The 20,788-nt window shown below is 40.1% G+C and overlaps 1 protein-coding gene and 1 pseudogene across 1 annotated transcript; one reads left to right on the forward strand and one right to left on the reverse strand.

The window, feature by feature from the left end:
- The first annotated feature begins 1,634 nt into the window (after window positions 1-1,634).
- LOC145473620 (neuropeptide FF receptor 2-like) lies at window positions 1,635-3,749 on the forward strand. The gene has a single exon (XM_081455066.1). It carries the CDS (start codon window positions 2,248-2,250, stop codon window positions 3,175-3,177), a length of 930 nt encoding a protein of 309 aa, XP_081311192.1. The 5' UTR covers window positions 1,635-2,247; the 3' UTR covers window positions 3,178-3,749.
- Window positions 3,750-5,910: 2,161 nt separating this feature from the next.
- Window positions 5,911-17,748, reverse strand: LOC145473618 (uncharacterized; annotated as a pseudogene).
- Between the last annotated feature and the right edge of the window lie 3,040 nt (window positions 17,749-20,788).

Raw genomic sequence — 20,788 nt, forward strand, 5'->3', positions numbered from 1 at the left:
CTTCCAGAACTGGTTGTGGATATTTTAATATTTCAGAGCAGTTTTCACTAGCTTTTTCTTCTTTTTTCATCGAATTTCTTCATAAATACCTTGTTTGACCTGATTTTGAACTGGAATTAGAGCCCCAGTTTATACACTCTTGCCAGCGTTTTCCCGTACCTCCCCAACCTCGCGTCCGCCGAATCGCCGTGGGCACAAAAACAAGCCGGTAGTGTTGTTTGTGAGTTCATGCACGTAGTTAAACGTTACATAACAAGCTTCAATTTGTGATTCACACACTTTTGGAAAAACGTGAGCCATACGTTTTAGGAAAAAAGAGTACGAAGCAAAAACAACAAGGCCTCTCTCAGTTTTAATTTGTCCATGCAGGGACGTATCTTGGCAGGTGATCGAAATTGAAATTATAAAGTGAATCAAGTTAAACAAAACTGTGAATATTCCACCGAAAAATGAATTACTGTATAAAGAAGCTTTAACTTGACTTCAATCTTATTCAATAGCTCGCCATTCACTGAATATCAAGCCATGATTTCGTTTTAAAATACTGTAATTTTGACTTGTTTGATCTGCAGAAAATACTGCTGTTATTTTCCTTTACTTTCTCGTGCGGTCTGTGTCATATTTTTATTTTGAGAGGGATCTGAAGAGGTGAAATGAGAAGTGGAATTTGAAAGGCATTTTTTTTTTCCTCTGGGAAAACGGGATTTGGGTCACGGGGACTGGAAGCAACAAACTAAAAACCCTTGGGATGGGATCTGGGCACAAATTGGGTTGAGGAATGGTATTTACAGTGTACACCCCCTCTTCAAACCGTCCTGTTGAGTTGCCTGTTTATAAAGGGCAAAGACGAGAAGAGCGTCTGATAAATAGCCATAGATTGACGTCTACTAGGCTATTTCCAAGTACCGATGCATTATGCTTTGTGATTGGTTAGTTACTGTTTGAAAATTTAACTTATACCATTGAAAGTTTTGCGCGGAGTGCACTACTGATACCTCTAGTATTTGATACGCAAACTACACAGAAAAAAATTAAAAAGGAGTGCCGCAACCCGCTTTACGAACACCTGCCCGGTTGATACGGATACCCGCCTAGTTATGTGATACGGTCACTGGCTCGGTTGATAGGCACACCTGCCTGTTCGATACGGAAACCTGCCCGGTCGATACAGACACTTCCCCGGCTAATACGCACACCTGCCCGGTTGATACGTACACCTGCTCGGAGGGCACGACCACTTACGTTATACCCTGTTGATGCGGGAACCAGGCAGGTTCATACATAAACCTTCACATTTAATACGTAAATCTGCCCAGTTGAAACGGTAGATACGCAGTCGGTCCGGTCACTTCCAGGGTAATAAGTACACCTGCCGTTTCATACGGCCTCTTTCCAGGTTTGTGCAGACACTTGCCCGGTTGATATGGTCACCTCGTTATTAAGGGTCTTTTTTGTGGTTCGTACGTGGTTTAATTCAGTTGTTCTCACGGTATATGAATATTGCAGCCTTGACGAATCTCTCAGACTACGATTTCAAAGAGTAGAACAAGTTAGCTTTCCAGTTAGGTTTGACCATTACGACTGCTGTAGTTTTGTTTGACGGCGGCAAAAACTCAGTTTAAACAGCGCACATGCGTTGTGTGATGGCAAACTCCGAGCGAAAAAATACACAGTGAATTAGTAAGCCCTAAACTGATAGCACTTATAGGTTATTTCTGTTATTTTCTAAAATATTGTAAGACAGAGAATGCAGAAATAAAATTTAATATATTTGACCGTAAAAAGACAGACCGGGGGCTTCATAATTGATTTTCATTGTACTTGTCCAAAAGCTTCCTCTTTGCTGTTCGTGCGTGGTAATCATACTCTTGAGTTTTCGCAGTGGGTTTTATTGACTTAGCTGTTCACCAACCTGTGTCCGGAACATTAAGAGAAAATTTATATGGCTTCCATCACACGCGCTATCTCAACGGGTTAAGGCTTGCATTTAACCAACAGAGCTTACTGTGTTTTGGTACAGAATTAAGCGAGGACTTTCAAGATTTTGAGTCCAAAAAGACCGTTTTCTCGTCTCCTGCCAGTCAGGGCGTTCAAGACGAAACTCAGGAGAAAAGCAATAACAGACATGAAAATGAATCAAACTATAGAAAGCTGGAGTAACACAAGTGATTAAATTTCCTCATCACCGTGTCTCTATGGTAAAGACTGTGTTTACTTATTTAAAGTCGCTTACTACGCGTTGCTTTTATGCGGTGCTGTTCTCAACATTATGGTTGTCTTTGTAACATCATGGTGGTCTTTGTCATGGTTCGAAGTGGCAAGATACGGCAGAGTATTTCAAGTTTTCTGATTTTCCATTTGTCTGTAACGCATCTACTGTTTCACTTGACCGTTCCAATTTTTTGGAACATTCAATTCTCCAAGGGCAACTCTTCATCATGCAAGGCTCTCGGGCTCATCGACTACGCATGTGCCGCGGCCATTTTCAACAGTTTGGCCGCGATCGCCTGGGACCGACACAGAAACGTCTTGCGACCTTTTGATAGCTTGGCGCCGAGACATTTAAAGACATATTTTAAACTGGTTGCTGCCATTTGGATTTACGCCTTCTTAACGTCTGTCCCTTTTATTTATAGCGTTAGGACAGACACGGAAGCAATTTGCTCTAAAGAGGTCAACGGCACGGAAACTTGTAAAAAATATAGCTTCTGTGATTTGCCTTCAGACTGGAAAACTCAGCTATCCAAAACAATCTACTTTTTGCTGGCGTTTGTTATTCCATTAATGTACATGTTCCTCACCTACACAAAGATTGCCGTTAGTTTGTGGAAAAGAAGCAAAAATGGAACAATTCACGGTGCAGTTGCCAAGTGTAAAGTGAAATCAACTCGTTTAATGGTCGTTGCAGTTCTTGGATTTGTCCTTCGCTGGGGGCCGACGTTTTGGGTGGAGTTACTGAATGTCTATGGAGTTAGAAGTGAAAACAACTTCGCTCTTCGTATCTGGTGTTACCTAGCGCAGACATCAAGGTCGTGCCTTAACCCTGCTATTTACGCATTTTTTAGCCCTGAATTTAGCAAACTTGTTTTCAAATTCTGTTGCCGCTGTTATACGGGATGTGGTTTTACCCGTTGTCGCCACCGTAGCCATGTAAATCAGGTGCAACCGACCATGTGAATGGCTACCAAGCGACTAACAAACAGCTTCAGGCTCCGTCCACACCACGTGCGAAGAATTTGAAAACGGTGACGTCACTCTGAAAACGCATCAAATATCAGGGATATCACAGGATTATCGCGACGCCATCGTTTTCGAAAAGCTTTTCCGTCCACACGAAATTAAAACACCGGCGTTTTCAGATCACTCCGGTTTGAAAAGCGTTTTTGACAAGCTCCGTTTTCGTGACGGATTAGTGTGGACGGTAGGCCTAACCGTAGAAATAAAGCTGCGTTTTCAAATTTCTCCGGCGTACTAGAGTAGACGCTGCAGAAAAGTACGTTGACATTAATTTCTCTAGGCAGCCACCTGATAAACGGACGCCTTGAGTTGGTCTGTTTTGTTCTTCAGTCATTGCAATTGTCGTCGTTGTACTAGGGGTCGGGTAGCAGCTCTTGTAAGGTCTCACATGAATGGCTTGATGCTCGTTGAGAGGACAATAGAACAAACAACAGAAACGATGCCCCCTAGCCCCAAAACAATAACAGCTGCTAACAAGCAAAAAAATTAAGCACTTTAATAACCCACGCATTATTCACTGAAATGCCAATACATGTAACTCAAGAACATCTCAACAGATATTTTCAGGCTCAAATGGCAAAACAAACCTAAGAATGGCCAGGCTTGTATCGCTCGAAATGTTTCAGGTATTGTTATTACTATGCTAAATATTATCTCTGGTCTGAAATCTTTAATAATTACAAATCAATCTTGCGTTACACGCTAGAACCATAGTTAATAGAGGGGAATGGTTATGAAGCCCGGCAAACATCAGTAGAGCAAACAAAGATGCCATGATTTATGTTGGAAGGTCCATGACCGTGCACAATCTTTTGTTTTGGGCTCATACACTATGCACGAATTACGTGACCTATACGTTTCTACTGGTTAGTTCCTCGGTCAGTAGTAAACAAGTATTGTGTTTTTTACACGGTCAAGGCTAAAAAAGAGAACAAAAACATAAAACAAAGAACTTTGTCGAGTTTCATAACCATTTCCCTCTATACTATTAACTATGCTAGAACTATTAATTTTGAATTGACTCGCGTAATTTAGTTGAAGTCTTCAACTGTGCTTTACCCTGTCTTCAGCCTGTTGCTGTATTACGAAACAAATGTCATGTTCGTGTTACTAGAAAGGCAGACGTTTTGAAAAATATACAAAAGCATGTAAAATAATACCTTTACGCAAGTCATATACACAAAGTATTAAGCAACTTCAGACTCAAACAAACTTTCTTGAAAATCGCACATAAAAATTACTCAAGTATTTCCACCAGCTAGAAACTATTTAGTTGTTTCAATAAAAAGGTAGAACTTTTTTCCTCAAGTGTTATTTATAGTGAAACAATAGAAACAGCAAATTACTGAATAATAATCACAATCTATTGAACATATGAAATAAATTTCAGTTAATCAACAACTTTTGTTTCCATTTTGAGCTATGTGCTTTGCTAATCATCCATTCATTGACCTTGGATGGCCTCACGTGAGAATCCTGAAAACCACCCAATCAGAGCGAACTTTAGCACCTTGATACGTGCTTACTAAATTTGGCCACTGTCTTTTGCTCTCACACGAGATAGACTACAGTGCGACATTTTGTCCAGACTATTTTCTATTCCCTCCCACCCACCCAAAGCACTTGCTCGCTCATAGGTCTTCATAATAATATAGTTTGCCTAAGGGCTTTTCCAATCGTCTAGGATATTTTGTAATACAACTTAAATTGTAGGACGACATCAGTTTTACCCCTAGGTTGTCATGTACACAATTAATAAAAACTCCTGGCATAACATGTTAACCTTGAGGGTTCAAGCACCGCTTTTAGTTGTATTTAATAGATGCGTTAATTGTTAAGATGAGCAATGGAACTCTTAGAACAAGCACCTCTTTTGAGGTTTCTTTGTGTACACTCGAATTAAACCTACCAAAACGAACATTTATAAGTTTTAGAGCAATTACATACCACATTTGAGGTGGTTTCAACATGTCAATTTATTGAAGGATCTTTGCGATTCTCAGAGACACTTAAGTATGTTACTTATCTGAACGAACTATAGAAACTAAGTACCTCGCTTAGGTTTGTTTATGTAGATGAGAACACTCTGCCAGTCCTGTAATACATACTTGAAATCATAATTCACAATTTATACTTTTTTATATTGTTACTGTTCTTTGCAAGTTCTGTTTAGGTTGGTCAGATAAACACGGGAATGGGGATGAAGTGCTCCTCTCGTCACACTCTTACCCCCATAGACTCGATTTACGGAGGCCAACTCCCTCCAATTTTACCCCCTGGAGTTAGGTCAGTTGAGGCCCACTCCCTCCAGTCAGAGAGGAGGCCCACTCCCTCCTGTCTACCCAGGAATGTTTACAGTGGCCCTCAGTGAAGGCCTGCTCCCTTCTCTTCATCCACTGTCTACATCTCCTTGGGCTGTAGGTTTTGTTTTCTTGACACTCCAGGGGTTCATGGGGCTAAACTATTAACTGAGCACTCTGTCACCCACTTACCCATTTTCAGGCCACACAAAGTTGTTGTTGTCCTTATTTTAAGAGAAGCAAGGGGAAGTTAATTAATTGATATAAACATAAATAACAATTATTAGCATAACCTCTAATGGACTATCAGGTAAACACGCTATGATTTTGTTTTCACAGGGGCCGTCCAGAGATTGAAAGGCGGAACTTGTAGAGCTGGTCATGATAAATCATTGAAAATGGTTTCGTGGAAAAAAAATAATCACCTTTTTCTACATTGGGATTACGGACATAGTAATATTTTGACCTTCTATGGTTGAATTTCTTTTCTTCATCATCAGCTAAACCTAATGCTTTAACAACAAAATAATGGCACTTATCATAAGCTGGAGCAGACATCGTTTCACTCAAATATCTGCATACGATGGTTACTGTAGTCAGACACAACAATTCGGCCATTACTTAGAATTGCCATTGACAGTGGAGATTGGAATTCCCCTAAATTACCTCCTTTTGTTCCAAACTTGCCAAAAAACTCTCCATTTAGATGAAATACTTGTATTCTATTATTACCTAAATCACAGACCATCAGGTGTCCTGACTTGTTCACTGACAAACAACGTGCATTATTAAACTCCCCGTTCCTTCCGCCCTGTTTACCAAACTTGTACTGAAAGTTCCCATTCCTGTCGTAAACTTTCAGACAATGTTCTTTGTAGTCTGACACTATGAGATATCTATCACACTGAACACAGTGGATAGGAAAAGTAAAAGAACCCTGCCCACCTATCTTCATTAAAAACTTGCCTTCAGGAGAAAAGATCTTAATTACTTTGTTACCTGCATCAGCGACAATAACATTTTCATCACTGTCTACAGATAAACCCCAAGGATTAGAGAGCTGAATATCAAGGCTTCCCTTCCCACCAAACGAACTTACGTACTCACCCTCCCCACTGAAAATCTGGATCCTAGCATTGCCACTGTCAGCCACGAAAATATTTCCATTTTTATGACATACTATTCCCCTTGGATTATTAAATTCCCCGTTTTTGTTACCTTCCCGACCAAAGGATCTTAAGTAATTTCCATCACTGCTGAAGATTTGAACTCTGTTGTTCCCATTATCAGTTACAGCTATCTCGTCCCGGGCATTCACTGCCACCCCCCAGGGATTATTAAACATTCCAACAGGCGTACCTTGTGTGCCAAAAGATAAAACAGGTCTGACCTGAAATAGCTGTCCTTTAACAGTGAAAGGACTGCCGAGAACATGTCCTCCGTTTACTTTTACTGTCACTTTGTATCTGCCTTGTTTGTTTGGGGAATAGCTGACTTTGTAGCTTCCATCTTTATTGTCATTTATTCGTATTCCCGTCGCGCATTCTCGTCCTTGTTCATCCCTGATCTCTACCGTTACACAATCATGTTTGTTGTAGCACTGTCTTCCTTGTGCGTTTCTTGTCGTCATAACAAATTGTGCTTCACCTCCAACAGTTCCTTCTTCGAGTCCTTTGCCTTCAGCGATGCACTGATTTTCTTTTGTTTGGTGCAGAATTTCCAAAAAGCCAATTTCTTGGGTGTTGACAGTATTTAAGATTTTTTGATTTTCCGCGAAAGTTAAACGTACTAGAAGACCTTCAGGATCACCACCAATTGGCTTGGTTTGATCAACTCCTGCGAATGTGATCTCCAATGATTTCTTAACTTGTAAAACTTCAGCGTTTATACTGCGCGTTAAAAGTTTTTCAGCCTTTTCTAGCGACGATTCTATGACAGCTATTTGTTCCTCGATCTTGTTCTTACGCTTTGTCAGACTTTCAAGCGATTTGGTCGTTTGGTTTTCCACGAATGAGAAAATATTTTGTTTCTTCTCTTCAATGACGGCAATCAAATTGTCAACAATTTTTTGAACATCTCTCTTCACGTCTTCGCCTTGTTGTATGAGCTTAACGTAGTCTTCATCAAACTGGCGAATAATGTTCATCTTTGCTTTTAAATTGTTCCTCTGTTTTTCGACCATAGATTTTATCTGAATCTTCTGTGTTTCTGCTTCTTCTTGGATTAAGTTCATTGTATGGCTTTTGTGGCCTAATGTGACACAAGTGTGGCAAACTGCCGTTTCACAGTCCTTGCAAAAGAATTTCAGTTCTTCCTCCGTATGTCCCTGTTTAGGACAAAACACAGGCCGCTTTAACACATCTTCATAGTCTTTGTCTTGAAAGTCTTTAAGCGCCAGAACACGGTGATCTTTATTTCTTCGCATGATGTTGTGTGCAGTTGCGCACGCTTGACAATAAAATATGCAACACTGGAAACAGTAAGAAGTCTCGGAGCTTTTTTTGTCGCAATTTCCACATGTTACTGGGCTGTTTCCGCATTCTTTTATTGCCAGCACATCAATCAAGCCATTGAGATAAAAACTGGTTGGAAGATCTGTCAGATCGCCACTTTCAGGTACTCTGCTAGCGGCTTGACATTTCGGGCATCTGATGGTGTCGCAGCCATGACTTGTTCTATGCCATTGTTTCAAGCAGTGCAGACAGAAACTGTGTAAGCATGGCAGCTGTTTTGGATCGGTAAATATGTCGGAACACACCGAGCAAGACACTTCTTCACGAAGATTATGGAACAACGTTTTGATATCCATGTCGTGCTTAGGAAAAATGGAGCGAAGCGAGGTTTTTGCGAAACTCAACTCGAAACAAGGAAGGTTTAATTGCGACTTTCTTTTGTTTATAGCTCGTCTTGGAATCAGCTGTCTGCTATGATAATTTTCCCTTTGGCCAACCAATCATAGGACGTGTTTAGATAGTGATTCCAAAAATTGATGTGACAAATGTCTTTCAGACATGGATCGGAACAAAGAATTGCTGATTTCAAGTTCTGTTCACGTTGATGAGTTGACGAATGAAAGACTGTATAAAGTTTAGTCTGACAGCCTTTGTCTACGAACAGATTGTAGAACACCACGCATAATGCTATAGACTTTATGGGTTTACCGTGAATAGATACGGACTGGATCTATTTACCGGCTCAGTTTTTCATTCTCTTGTGTTGTAAGAAATTAAAGCGCGGGCTGAAAGCCGTACTTCTTAGCTTTTTTAACAAAACTAAATCGAGCTGCTGACGTAGTGATCATTATGGCACGAGTAAAGGGAATTTATATTTTAATAATCAAAATAAACGAGTAGGACTGTTCTTTCTTCTGCGCGTAGTGTTTTCTGAAAGAAACGGAAAACATGTTCCCTCTATTTCTACCGACATAGAAATCGAGAGCGAATAAGTTATTTTTTTAGTAGAATTCTAACTAAATTTCGTTCAAATAATGATTTCCAATAATTTCTTGACCTAGTGTTACACTTCATACTTCAGCAAAGTAGCGCAGATTGAAGTGTTATTTGAAACTTGCAGTCGTGCACGTGCTTATCGGTTCATTGAAAAATATCGAGGTTTTTAAGTCGCATGGTGGTCAGTTTCCTTCCTTTACAGTTCTTAAGAATTTAATTATCCAGAAATATTTCTAAATCTTCCTCGATGCTTTAGAGAAACTGAAACACGCAGTCATTATGTGGACGACCTCTGGCTACTGCACTGTAATGGCTGATAGTATACGAGTAGGTAAGCCAATCAGATTGAAGCATACTAAAACTGATTAGTATAAATCTACTAGCGTTCTATCACGTTCTCTGATTGGCTACGCTACTCACTATCTATTCTGTGATAGATACTGAGTAGCGTAGCAGTGTGCCCTTGTTAACAAAATGACGGCCGCTTCTTGGCATTTTCGAAGTGTCTGTGAAGATGATTTAGCTAAGGTTTTAGATGACTAGTAGATTTATACTAAAACAATTAGATTATTCGCTCTCGATCTCTCTGTGTGATAGGTGACTCGGGCTGCGCCCTAGTCAAATATCGCGCGATAGAAATCTCGAGCTCGTTTAACAAATTCACGTCAGTTTTTTATGCGTCTGTCCTCTTATTGATGATAAATTGCGTCATAACATTGTTAAAGTGGCTGTGGAATCACGAGCCGCAGGCAAGTGGTTCCGCAGTAAACTTTCACAATGTTTTGACGAAATTTACCATCAATAAGAGGACAGACACATAAAAAACTAACGTCAATTTGTTTCTTACAATAACAAGACCCCAAAATGGTCAAATGCCGGGAAATAAACAAGAAGAAAAGACGTAGTAAACTTGCCATAAACAAAGATAGGTGAATTTTATTCAAACTGACGTGAACATTGTCAATAGCTTTTCTCACTCTTTGATTGACTACTTAAAAAAGGTCTTAAAAACTCACTGGTTAACAAGTTGATAGTTTGAAAGCTTAAATAAATTGAAATTTTATCTGTCTGTACTCTTATTGATGATAAAAATGAGCCAATCAGCGCACGAGAAATCAGACAGTTATTGTAAAATAGAAGAATTTACCAACTGACGGAACTGGTTGTGGATATTTTAAAATTTCAGAGCAGTTTTCACTAGCTTTGTTTTCTTTTTTCTCCAAATTTCTTCACAAATACCTTGATTGACCTGATTTTGAACTTGATTTTGAGCCCCAGTTTATAGACTCCTGAATGCGTTTTCGCGTACCTCCCCACCCTCACGTCCGCCGAATCACTCAGCAGAAAAACAAGCTCGTAATGTTGTTTGTGAGTTCATGCACGTAGTCTAACGTTATATAAAAAGCTTTAATTTCTGATTGTCACCGCGCTTTTGAAAAACGTGAGGCAGACGTTTTAGGAAAAAAAGAGAAAAAAGCATCGCATTGCTACCGAAAAATGAATTACTTTATAAAGAATCTTTAATTTGACTGCAATCTTATTCAACAGTTGACCATTCACTGAATATCAAGCAATGATTTTGTTATAAAATACTCTAATTTTGACTTGTTTGATCTGCAGAAGCTACTGCTGATATTTTCCTTTACTTTATCGTGCGGTCTGTGTTATATTATCATTTTGAGGGGAATCTGAAGAGGTGAAATGGAAAGTGTAATTTGGATGGCATTTTTGTTTTTTTTTTTTCTCTAGAAAAAGGAGATTTGGACCACGGGGACTGGGAATAACAAACTAAGAATGAAAATTGGACTGGACTTCCGGCATAAAATAGCCTGAGATCTGGGCACAAATTGGGTTGAGGAATGGGATTTACAGTGTGCACCCTCTCTTCAAGCCGCCCTGTTAGGTTGCCTGTTTACAAAGGGCAAAGGCGAGACGAGCGTCTGATAGGTAGCCATAGGTTGACGTCTGCCAGGTCATTTACAAGTGCCGATGCATTATACTTTGTGATTTGTTAGTTGCTGTTTAAGAATTTAATTTATACCATTGAAAGGTTTTGCGCGGACTGCAATACTGATACATCTAGTATTTCATACACAAACTACACAGAAAAAAATGAAAAAGGAGTGCCGCAGCCCGCTTTCCGGATACCTGCCCGGTTGATACGGACACCCGCCCAGTTATGTGTACCTGCCTGGTTGATACGGTCACCGGCTCGGTTGATATGTACACCTGCCTGTTCGATACGGAAACCTGCCCAGTCGATACAGACACTTTCCCGGTTAATACATACACCCACCCGGTTGATACATACACCTGCTCGGAGGGTACGGCCACTTACCTTGTTGTTACGGGAACCTGCCAGGTTGATACATAAACCTCCACATTTAATACGTATATCTGCCCGGTTGAAACGGTAGATACGCAGTCGGTCCGGTCACTTCCAGGATAATAAGTACACCTGCCGTTTGATACGGCCTCTTTCCGGGTTTTTGCGGACACTTGCACGGTTGATACGGTCACGTCGTTATTGAGGGTCCCTTTTGTGGTTCCTACGTGGTTTAACTGTTCCAGAGAATAAAATACAAAAATATTCTTGGGAGATCTCACGGTATATGAATATTGCAGCTTTTACGAATCTCTCAGACTACGATTAAGAAGAGTAGAGCAAGTTGGCTTTCCAGTTAGTTTTTGACCATTACGATGTTGTAGTTTTGTTTGACGGCGGCAAAAACTCATTTTAAACAGAGCACACTCCTTGTGTGATAGCAAACTCTTAGCGAAAAAATACACAGTGAATTACAAATTTAGTGCGACCTAAGCTGGAAGCACTTATAGGTTATTTCTGTTATTTTCTAAAATATTGTAAGACAGAGAATGCAGAAATGAAAAATAAATATATTTGACCGTAAAAAGACAGACCGGGGGCTTTATAATTGATTTTCATTGTACTTGTCCAAAAGTTTCCTTTTTGCCGTTCGTTGTAATGAAACTCTTTATTTTTCGCAGCGGGTTTTATTGACTTAGCTGTCCACCAACCTGTGTCCGGAACATTAAGAGAAAATTTATATGGCTTTCGTAAGACACGCTATCTCAAGGGGTTAAGGCTTGCATTTAACCAACAGAGCTTATTGTGTTTTGGTAGAGAAAAGTGAGGAATTTCAAGATTTTGAGTCCAAAAAGACCATTTTCTCGTCTCCTGCCAGTCAGGGCGTTGAAGGCAAAGCTCACGAGAAAATCAATTGAAAACGTGAAAATGAATCAAACAATAAAAAAGCTGGAGTAACACAAGTGATAAAAATTCCTCATCACCGTGTCTCTATCGCACAGACTATGTTTACTTATTTAAAGGCGCTTACTACGCGTTGCTTTTATGTGGTGCTGTTCTCTACATCATGGTTGTCTTTGTCATGGTTCGAAGTGGTAAGATACGGCAATATACGTATAGACGAATTTACGAATATTTCAAGCTTTCTGATTTTCCATTTGTCTGTCACGCATCTACTGCTTCACTTGAGCGTTCCAATTTTTTGGAACATTCAATTCTCCAAGGGCAACTCTTCATCAAGCAAGGTTCTCGTGCTCATCGACTGCGCCTGCGCCGCGGCCATTTGCAACAGTTTGGTCGCGATCGCCTGGGGCCGACACAGAAACGTCTTGCGGCTTTTTGATAGCTTGGCGCCGAGACATTTGAAGACATATTTTAAACTGGTTGCTGCCATTTGGATTTACGCCTTTATAACGTCTGTTCCTTTATTTATAGCGTTAGGACACACTCTCAAGTAATTTGCTCTAAAGAGGACAACGGCACGGAAACTTGCAAAGAATATAGCTTCTTTGATTTGCCTTCAGATTGAAAAACCCAGCTATCCAAAACAATCTACTTTTTGCTGGCGTTTGTTATTCCTTTAATGTACATGTTCCTCACCTACACAAAGATTGCCGTTAGTTTGTGGAAAAGAAGCAAAAATGGAACAATTCACGGTGCAGTTGCCAAGTTTAAAGTGAAATCAACTCGTTTAATGGTCGTTGCAGTTCTTGGATTTGTCCTTTGCTGGGGGCTGACGTTTTGGGTGGAGTTACTGTATGCCACGGTCTATGGAGTTAGAAGTGTAAACAACTTCGCCCTTCGCATCTGGTGTTACCTAGCGCAGATGTCAAGCTCGTGCCTCAACCCTGCTATTTACGCATTTTTTAGCCCTGAATTTAGCAAACTTGTTTTCAAATTCTGTTGCCGCTGTTATACGGGATGTGGTTTTACCCGTTGTCGCCACCATAGCCATGTAAATCAGGTGCAACCGACCATGTGAGTGGTTACCAAGCGACTAACAAACAGCTTCAGGCTCCGTCCACACCACGCCCAAAGAATTTGAAAACGGTGACGTCACTCTGAAAACGCATCAAATATCAGGGATATCACAGGATTATCGCGACGCCATCGTTTTTGAAAAGCTTTTCCGTCCACACGAAAATAAAACACCGGCGTTTTCAGATCACTCCGGTTTGAAAAGCGTTTTTGACGAGCTCCGTTTTCGTGACGGATTAGTGTGGACGGTAGGCCTAACCGTAGAAATAAAGCTGCGTTTTCAAATTTCTCCGGCGCACTAGAGTGGACGCTACAGAAAAGTACGTTGACATTAATTTCTCTAGGCAGCCACCTCATAAACGGACGCCTTGAGTTGATCTGTTTTGTTCTTCGGTCATTGCAATTGTCGTCGTTTTACTAGGGGTCGGGTAGCAGCTGTTGTAAGGTCTCACATAAATGGCTTGATACCCTTTAAGAGGATAATAGAACAAACAACAGAAACAATGCCCCCTAGCTCCAAAACAATAACAGCTGCTAACAAGCAAAATAATTAAGCACTTTGATAAGTTCCTGGGCACTCACGCATTATTCACTGAAATGCCAATACATGTAACTCAAGAACATCTCGACAGATATTTTCAGGCGCAAATAGCAAAACAAACCTAAGAACGGCCAGGCTTTTTCTCGCACAAAATGTTTCAGATATTGCTATTACTATGCACAATATTATCTCTTGTCCGAAATCAATAATAATTACAAATCAATCTTGCGTTATACGCTAGAACTGTTAATTTTGAATTGACTCGCGTAATTTAGTTGAAGTCTTCACCTATTGCTGTATTACGAAACAAATGTCATGTTAATGTTACTAGAAAGCCAGACGTTTTGAAAAATATGCAACAGCATGCAAAATAATAGCTGTACACAAGTCATATATACAAAGTATAAAGCAACTACAGTTAAGACTCAAACAAACTTTATTGAAAACCTCACATAAAAATTACTCAAGTATTTCCAGCAGCTGGAAACTATTTAGTTCTGTCAATAAAAAGGTAGAACTTTTTTTCTCAAATGTTATGTTTAGGAAAACAATAGAAACAAAACTAATGATTATTAGCATAACCTCCAATCGACTATCAGCTGGACTATCAGGTAAACACGCGATGATATTATTTTCACAGGGGCCGTTCATAGATTGATAGACGGAGCTTGTAGAGCTGGTCATGATAAATCTTTGAAAATGGTTTCGTGGAGTTTCTGTAATAAAAACTATTTTCTGTATGATAGATCTGTCAGTAGGTTATGCTAAGTTTTACCACAATTGCTACTAATCTGGCTAATTTGCCGTTGTCGATAAGAGTCCAGACAAGCTACTCGCGTCAATGTGTCACGCTTTTGGTCAAGCGCCTCGTGAGTCCACGACACTTTGACCACTGCGATGACGTACAACGTTGTCGATAAGAGTACAGATAACGCTAAACCACATTCGATTTGTTAATTACGCAAATTAAATTACCCTCACCAGGCTATGTTACTTCTTATACAAGGTAAAATTTTTTTGTACACTAAATCAAATCTTCAGATGCATCACTGTAGAATATTCGTATGATTTTAATTTACCATTTTTAGCTCAAACTTCAATGGTGCATTCACAGGCCTTGAATACCTCTCTACAAAAATATTACTAAAATTGGTTAAACAATATCACCATTCATACATCAACTTATTGATCAAGCTGAGAAATTTGGAAAATCAAACAATTGACTAATTAAATACAATCCTTATAAAAGATTGCTTGTCAATTACCAAATGAAGAGTATAGCAAAATCATAAATGTTGTGATGGCTGATATGTTTGAAATAAAAAATGTTATTCTGGCGGTTTAAGAGGAGAATATTAACTTTGTGTACTAGTTCAAAATCACAATTGGAATATTAACTCTTTGAAATAATGTATACTTGTCAAAAAATTGATTGGAACTCGCGCATATTTTCATCCATCTGCACTGCTTAGAAAAAGACCACAATTCTCATTTTCCTACACTGTACGTTTTAATGTAAAATTCACAAAATAATCACATTTCTCTAAATTGGAATTACGGACATAGTAATATTTTGTCCTTCTGTGGTTGAATTTCTTCTCGTCATCATCATCAGCTAAACCTAATGCTTCAACAACAAAATAATAACACTTATCATAAGTTGGAGAAGACATCGTTTCACTCAAATATCTGCATACGATTGTTATCGAAGTCAGACACAACAATTCGGCCATTACTTTGAACTGCCACAGACCATTGAGATTGGAATTCTCCTAAATTACTGCCCTTTGTTCCAAACTTGCCAACAAACTTTCCATTTAGTTGAAATACTTGTATTCTATGATTACCTGTATCACAGACCATCAGGTGTCCTGTGTTGTTCACTGAGAAACAACGTGGATTATTAAACTCCCCGTCCCCTCCACCCTGTTTTCCAAACTTGTACCGAAAGTTGCCATTCCTGTCGTAAACTTTCAGACAATGTTTACTGTAGTCTGACACTATGAGATATCTATCACACTGAACACAGTGGATAGGAAAAGAACCCTGCCCACCTATCTTCATTAGAAACTTGCCTTCAGGAGAAAAGATCTTAATCAGTTTGTTAGCTGTATCAGCAACAATGATATTTCCATCACTGTCCACAGATAAACCACAAGAATTAGAGAGCTGGCTATCAAGGCTTCCTTTCCCACCAAACATACCCTCGTACTTGCCCTCCCCACTGAAAATCTAGATCCTAGAATTACCACCGTCAACCACGAAAATATTCCCATTCTTATGAAATGCTATTCCCCTTGGATATACAAATTCTCCGTTTTTGTTACCTTCCCGACCAAAGGATCTTAAGTAATTTCCATCACTACTGAAGATTTGAACTCTGTGGTTCCAACTATCAGTTACAGCTATCTCGTCCCTGGCATTCACTGCCACCCCCCAGGGATGGTTAAACATTCCGACAGACGAATTAGGTTTTCCAAAAGTTAAGACAGGTCTGACCTGAAATAGCTTTCCTTCAACAGTGAAAGGACTGCCGAGAACATGTCCTCCATTTACTTTTACTGTCACTTTGTATCTGCCTTGATCTTTGGGTGAATAGCTAATCTTGTAGCTTCCATCCTCATTGTCATTTATTCGTACTTCCGTCGCGCATTCTCGTCCTTGTTCATCCCTGATATCGACCGTTACACGGTCATGTTTGTAATAACACTGTCTTCCTTGAGCGTTTCTTGTCGTCAGAGCAAATTGTGCTTCACCTCCAACAGTTCCTTCCTCGAGTCCCTTGCCTATAGCGATGCACTGACTTGCTTTTGTTTGGTGCAGAATTTCCAAAGAACCAATTTCTTCGGTGTTGACAGTATTTAAGATTTTTTGATTTTCCGCGAAAGTTAAACGCACTAGAAGACCTTCAGGATCACCACCAATTGGCTTGGTTTGATCAACTCCTGCGAAGATTGTCTCCAATGATTTCTTGACTTGTACAACTTCAGCGTTTACACTTCGCGTTAAAAGTTTTTCAGCCTTTTCTAGCGACGATTCTACGACCGTTATTTGTTCCTCGATCTTGGTCTTACGCTTTGTGAGACTTTCTAGCGACTTGGTTGTTTGATTATCCACCGCTGAGAAAATACTTCGTTTCTTCGCTTCAATGACGGCAATCAAATAGTCAACAGTGTTTTGAACATCTCTCTTCACGTCTTCGCCTTGTTGTATGAGCTTGGCGTAGTCTTCATCAAGTCGACGAATGATGTTCTTCTTTGCTTTTAAACTGTTCTTCTGTGTTTCAACCATAGATTTCATCTGAATCTTCTGTGTTTCTGCTTCTTCTTGGATTAAGTTCATTGTATGGCTTTTGTGGCCTAATGTGACACAAGTTTGGCAAACTGCCGTTTCACAGTTTTTGCAAAAGAATTTCAGTTCTTCCTCCGTATGTCCCTGCTTAGGACAAAATACAGGCCGCTTTAACACATCCTCATAGTCCTTGTCTCGAAAGTCTTTTAGCGCCAGAACACGGTGATCTTTATTTCTTCGCATTATGTTGTGTCCAGTTACGCAATCGTGACAATAAAATATGCAACAGTGGAAACAATAAGAAGTGTCGGAGCCTTTTTTGTCGCAATTTCCACATGTTACTGGGCTGTTTCTGCATTCTTTTATTGCCAGCACATCAATCAAGCCATTGAGATAAAAACTGGTCGGAAGATCTTTCAGATCGCCATTTTGAGGTACTTTGCTAACGGCTTGACATTTCGGGCATCTGATGGTGTCGCGGCCATGGCTCGTCCTATGCCATTGTTTCAAGCAGTGCAGACAGAAACTGTGTAAGCATGGCAGATGTTTTGGATCGGTAAATATGTCGGCACACACCGAGCAAGACACTTCTTCACGGAGATTATGGAGCAACGTTTTGATATCCATGTCGTGTTCAGAAACAAGCGAGTAAAACTAGGTTTCCGCAGAACTCGACTCGAAACAATGAAGTCTTGTGACTTTCTTTTTTTAGCTCTTCTTAGAATCTGCTTTTTATTATGATAATATTTTTATTGCACGAACCAATCATGAGCGTTGTTTTTGATAGATGTTCTTCGGTTTCTGATTCCAAGGAATGCGACCAAGCCACAGCCAGTTTCGTTGACAGATATTAAGCTGACCTTAGCGCGGGGGGAGGGGGTGGGGGGAAGGGTGGCAGTGGTTTATTTCCTATCGATAGGCTTCTGGGAATGTGCCGCTGGCTTGGGTCTCATTTTGAGATTGGATTGATTAGAATGGGGTTGCATTTCAAAGGTGTTTATGCCAGCATGGGTTCGCACTGCACATTCTCAATACGACTCCTTAAACTTTTCGTCTAAGAAGAGAGTAAAGTCTTCTACGTCAGTTAACAAACGTGTCAAATCATTTTAGGACGACCTGGTTAAAAGAGTTGACAAGGTAAATTGATAAACACGGCATGAATTACTTAGACTGCGAGTAGTCCGTCTTTCGTTTAGTCCGTCAAGCGCGGTCACCTTGAATAGGGCCAGGATTTCTCGCGGCCATTTTTTTCACGCGGTTTTCTCTCGCGTGGCGCACGACGGACTAAGCGAAAGAGAGGTAAAGAGGGATGACTCGTAGTTGATAAATTACTACGGGTGATCGTATAGTTTACATGCCGTGATGTGCAAATTGAATATAATGAACTGGGTTGCGACACTGAGAGGACTGCAGTACATACATATAGCCAGCAAACATGGCAAAGATAAATCCAAGCACCCCTGGGAAGACAGGAACACTTAATGACGGGAGGCCCCTTAAGGGTATAGTGTCAGTTTCCTTGAAAGTTCTGCTGCCTGATTGCTTTGTGTAAATGTGTAGCTTTGGATATTTTGATTGCTTGGGTAGGTTTGCATATTGCATTGCATTGCATTGCATTGCATTCATTTTTAGCTGACTTTCAACTCCTGTCTGTTGCCAAAATCAACATTTTTATATGAACAACCGAATTTTCAAGACCTGGCTAAACTAGGAAACATTGTTGCGGCAACATTGCTTCTTGTTATATTTGGAGAGTGGCTAAATCAGCGGGAAGCAAACAAAGTGTTTTGCTGCCCAGGTGGCTAAACTAGGAAATATTGTTTCGGAAGTGGCAAACGGTCACGCATTCGTATTGTAACAAACTGACTTCCCAAGAAGTCTGGGGAAGAATCTACATATTCTCGTCGACTCGTTCGCATAAATTGTGATCTTAAAATAATCGTCCCTTATGGTAGTATATTTCTCTGACATGTGTGCATTGATTTGACAATAAGCCACTTCCTTTCTGTCCCTATTCATATAATCTTTATAAGCTAAATCCCACAAACAGGCTCTGTCCTCATAAAAGGTAATTTGTAACTCCGTCTCCTTGTCGTTCCAATTCGTTTCTTTTCTTTCCCTTCTCTTTTCTGTGACCTGCTTACGATTGGTTCTTTGCCGTCAGCCGCCATTTTTGTACGCTCGCCGTTGCTTGGAAACATTTTTAATGAGCAGCACTGGAACCTAGTCAACTTTGTTTTCATGGGGCAATTAATTTTTTGTTTTTGTTTCCAGGCAGCAACAGTTTGTTTCCGCAACATATGTATCCCGCGCAGTTAAACTGGGGAATATTTACCTCCCTAACAATGTTTCCGTAAGAATGTTTCCCACTTTACGGACAGATATAACATAATGTCAGAGTCTGCTATTTTCATGTGGTCGAATCTCTATAAACTACGATTTTTTGACACGTTGCATAAGGCTTAATATTTGGTATAACGGGCGCTCTGATTGCCTAAGAGGAGGTTTATCATATGGGAGACAAGAAAAATTTAATTTGTTTAATGCAACTGGTTTGTACTAGATGATAAAAGTCTGCTTGTCCTCTTTACTTTTTTTCTCTTCAGGCTTTTTGACACTTCCATAAATATTGTTAGAAGAAAATAGTCAATATTTTTGCATTTTAGTTTGCAACTTTTTCACCGCAAAACATATATTACCGGTCTAGATGCCGGTCTAGATGGGAAAATCTAGACCGCTTTCGATATCGATTTCAGCCAATCAAATTTGTGAATTCGGCAGTTCCCAGTCCTTGTGAGACAAGGCCATATAATAATCTCTTATAATGCCACTGGCCGATTACGGACGGGCGCGCAAAAACAAAGAAACAGACAATATACGCTTGCGTGATACGAGCGCAATTGGTCTAAATCCCTCACAAGACTGAATATGCCCTAGCCAAAAGTGGGAAATATCCATGTGATATTCCCCAATTTTTAAAACTGCCCGTGTTGTGAAAAATATTTGAAGGATAATGAACACAATAGCCTCCATTTGGCGCAAAAGTATGCTCCGATGTTTGTCCCTGGACATTGTAAATATATGTTTTTTAATGCTCACAGTTTTCCTCGTGTTACGCTCTCGGAAAACTGTTCGCTTCTCGGAACAGATAGTGTCCGGGGACAAATATCCGAGCAGGTTATTGTTTATTCAATGTTACACGTCGTCACGCGTTGGTTGTAACACAACGTTCAGTTGAGCCTAACTTGTCAGCGGCTTTTCACTTCAAAGTGTTTGATCACAGGCGGCCCAAGCTCACAATGCGAGGAGTTTTTTTTTTTTTTAATCTTTATGCGAACGTTCAGCGCGCGAAATGTGACACGATTACCGCCGACATCTACTATTACATAACGACCGAGTTTGGTTACGCGAAACGTGACCTTCGCCTTGCAGTATGTGGTGGTGTTGTGTCACAACGGTTTGAATTTATAAAGGTTTGTATGGGGAAAAACGGTAATCGACATTATAGCTGAAATTTCGGTATTTTTGGAATAAAAATGACTCACCTCAATGCCTTGTTGTCTTTTCTATTGTCATCTCGCTTCTCAGCTCGATCCGAAGCTATTTAAGCAAGTTGTCGCTTTTTGGTTTTTCTCTACTAAGAAAGAGTAAAGGCTACACACTCGAT

This window comes from Orbicella franksi, unplaced genomic scaffold (genome assembly GCF_964199315.1).
Source record: "Orbicella franksi unplaced genomic scaffold, jaOrbFran1.1 SCAFFOLD_61, whole genome shotgun sequence".
NCBI classification, from domain to species: domain Eukaryota; kingdom Metazoa; phylum Cnidaria; class Anthozoa; order Scleractinia; family Merulinidae; genus Orbicella; species Orbicella franksi.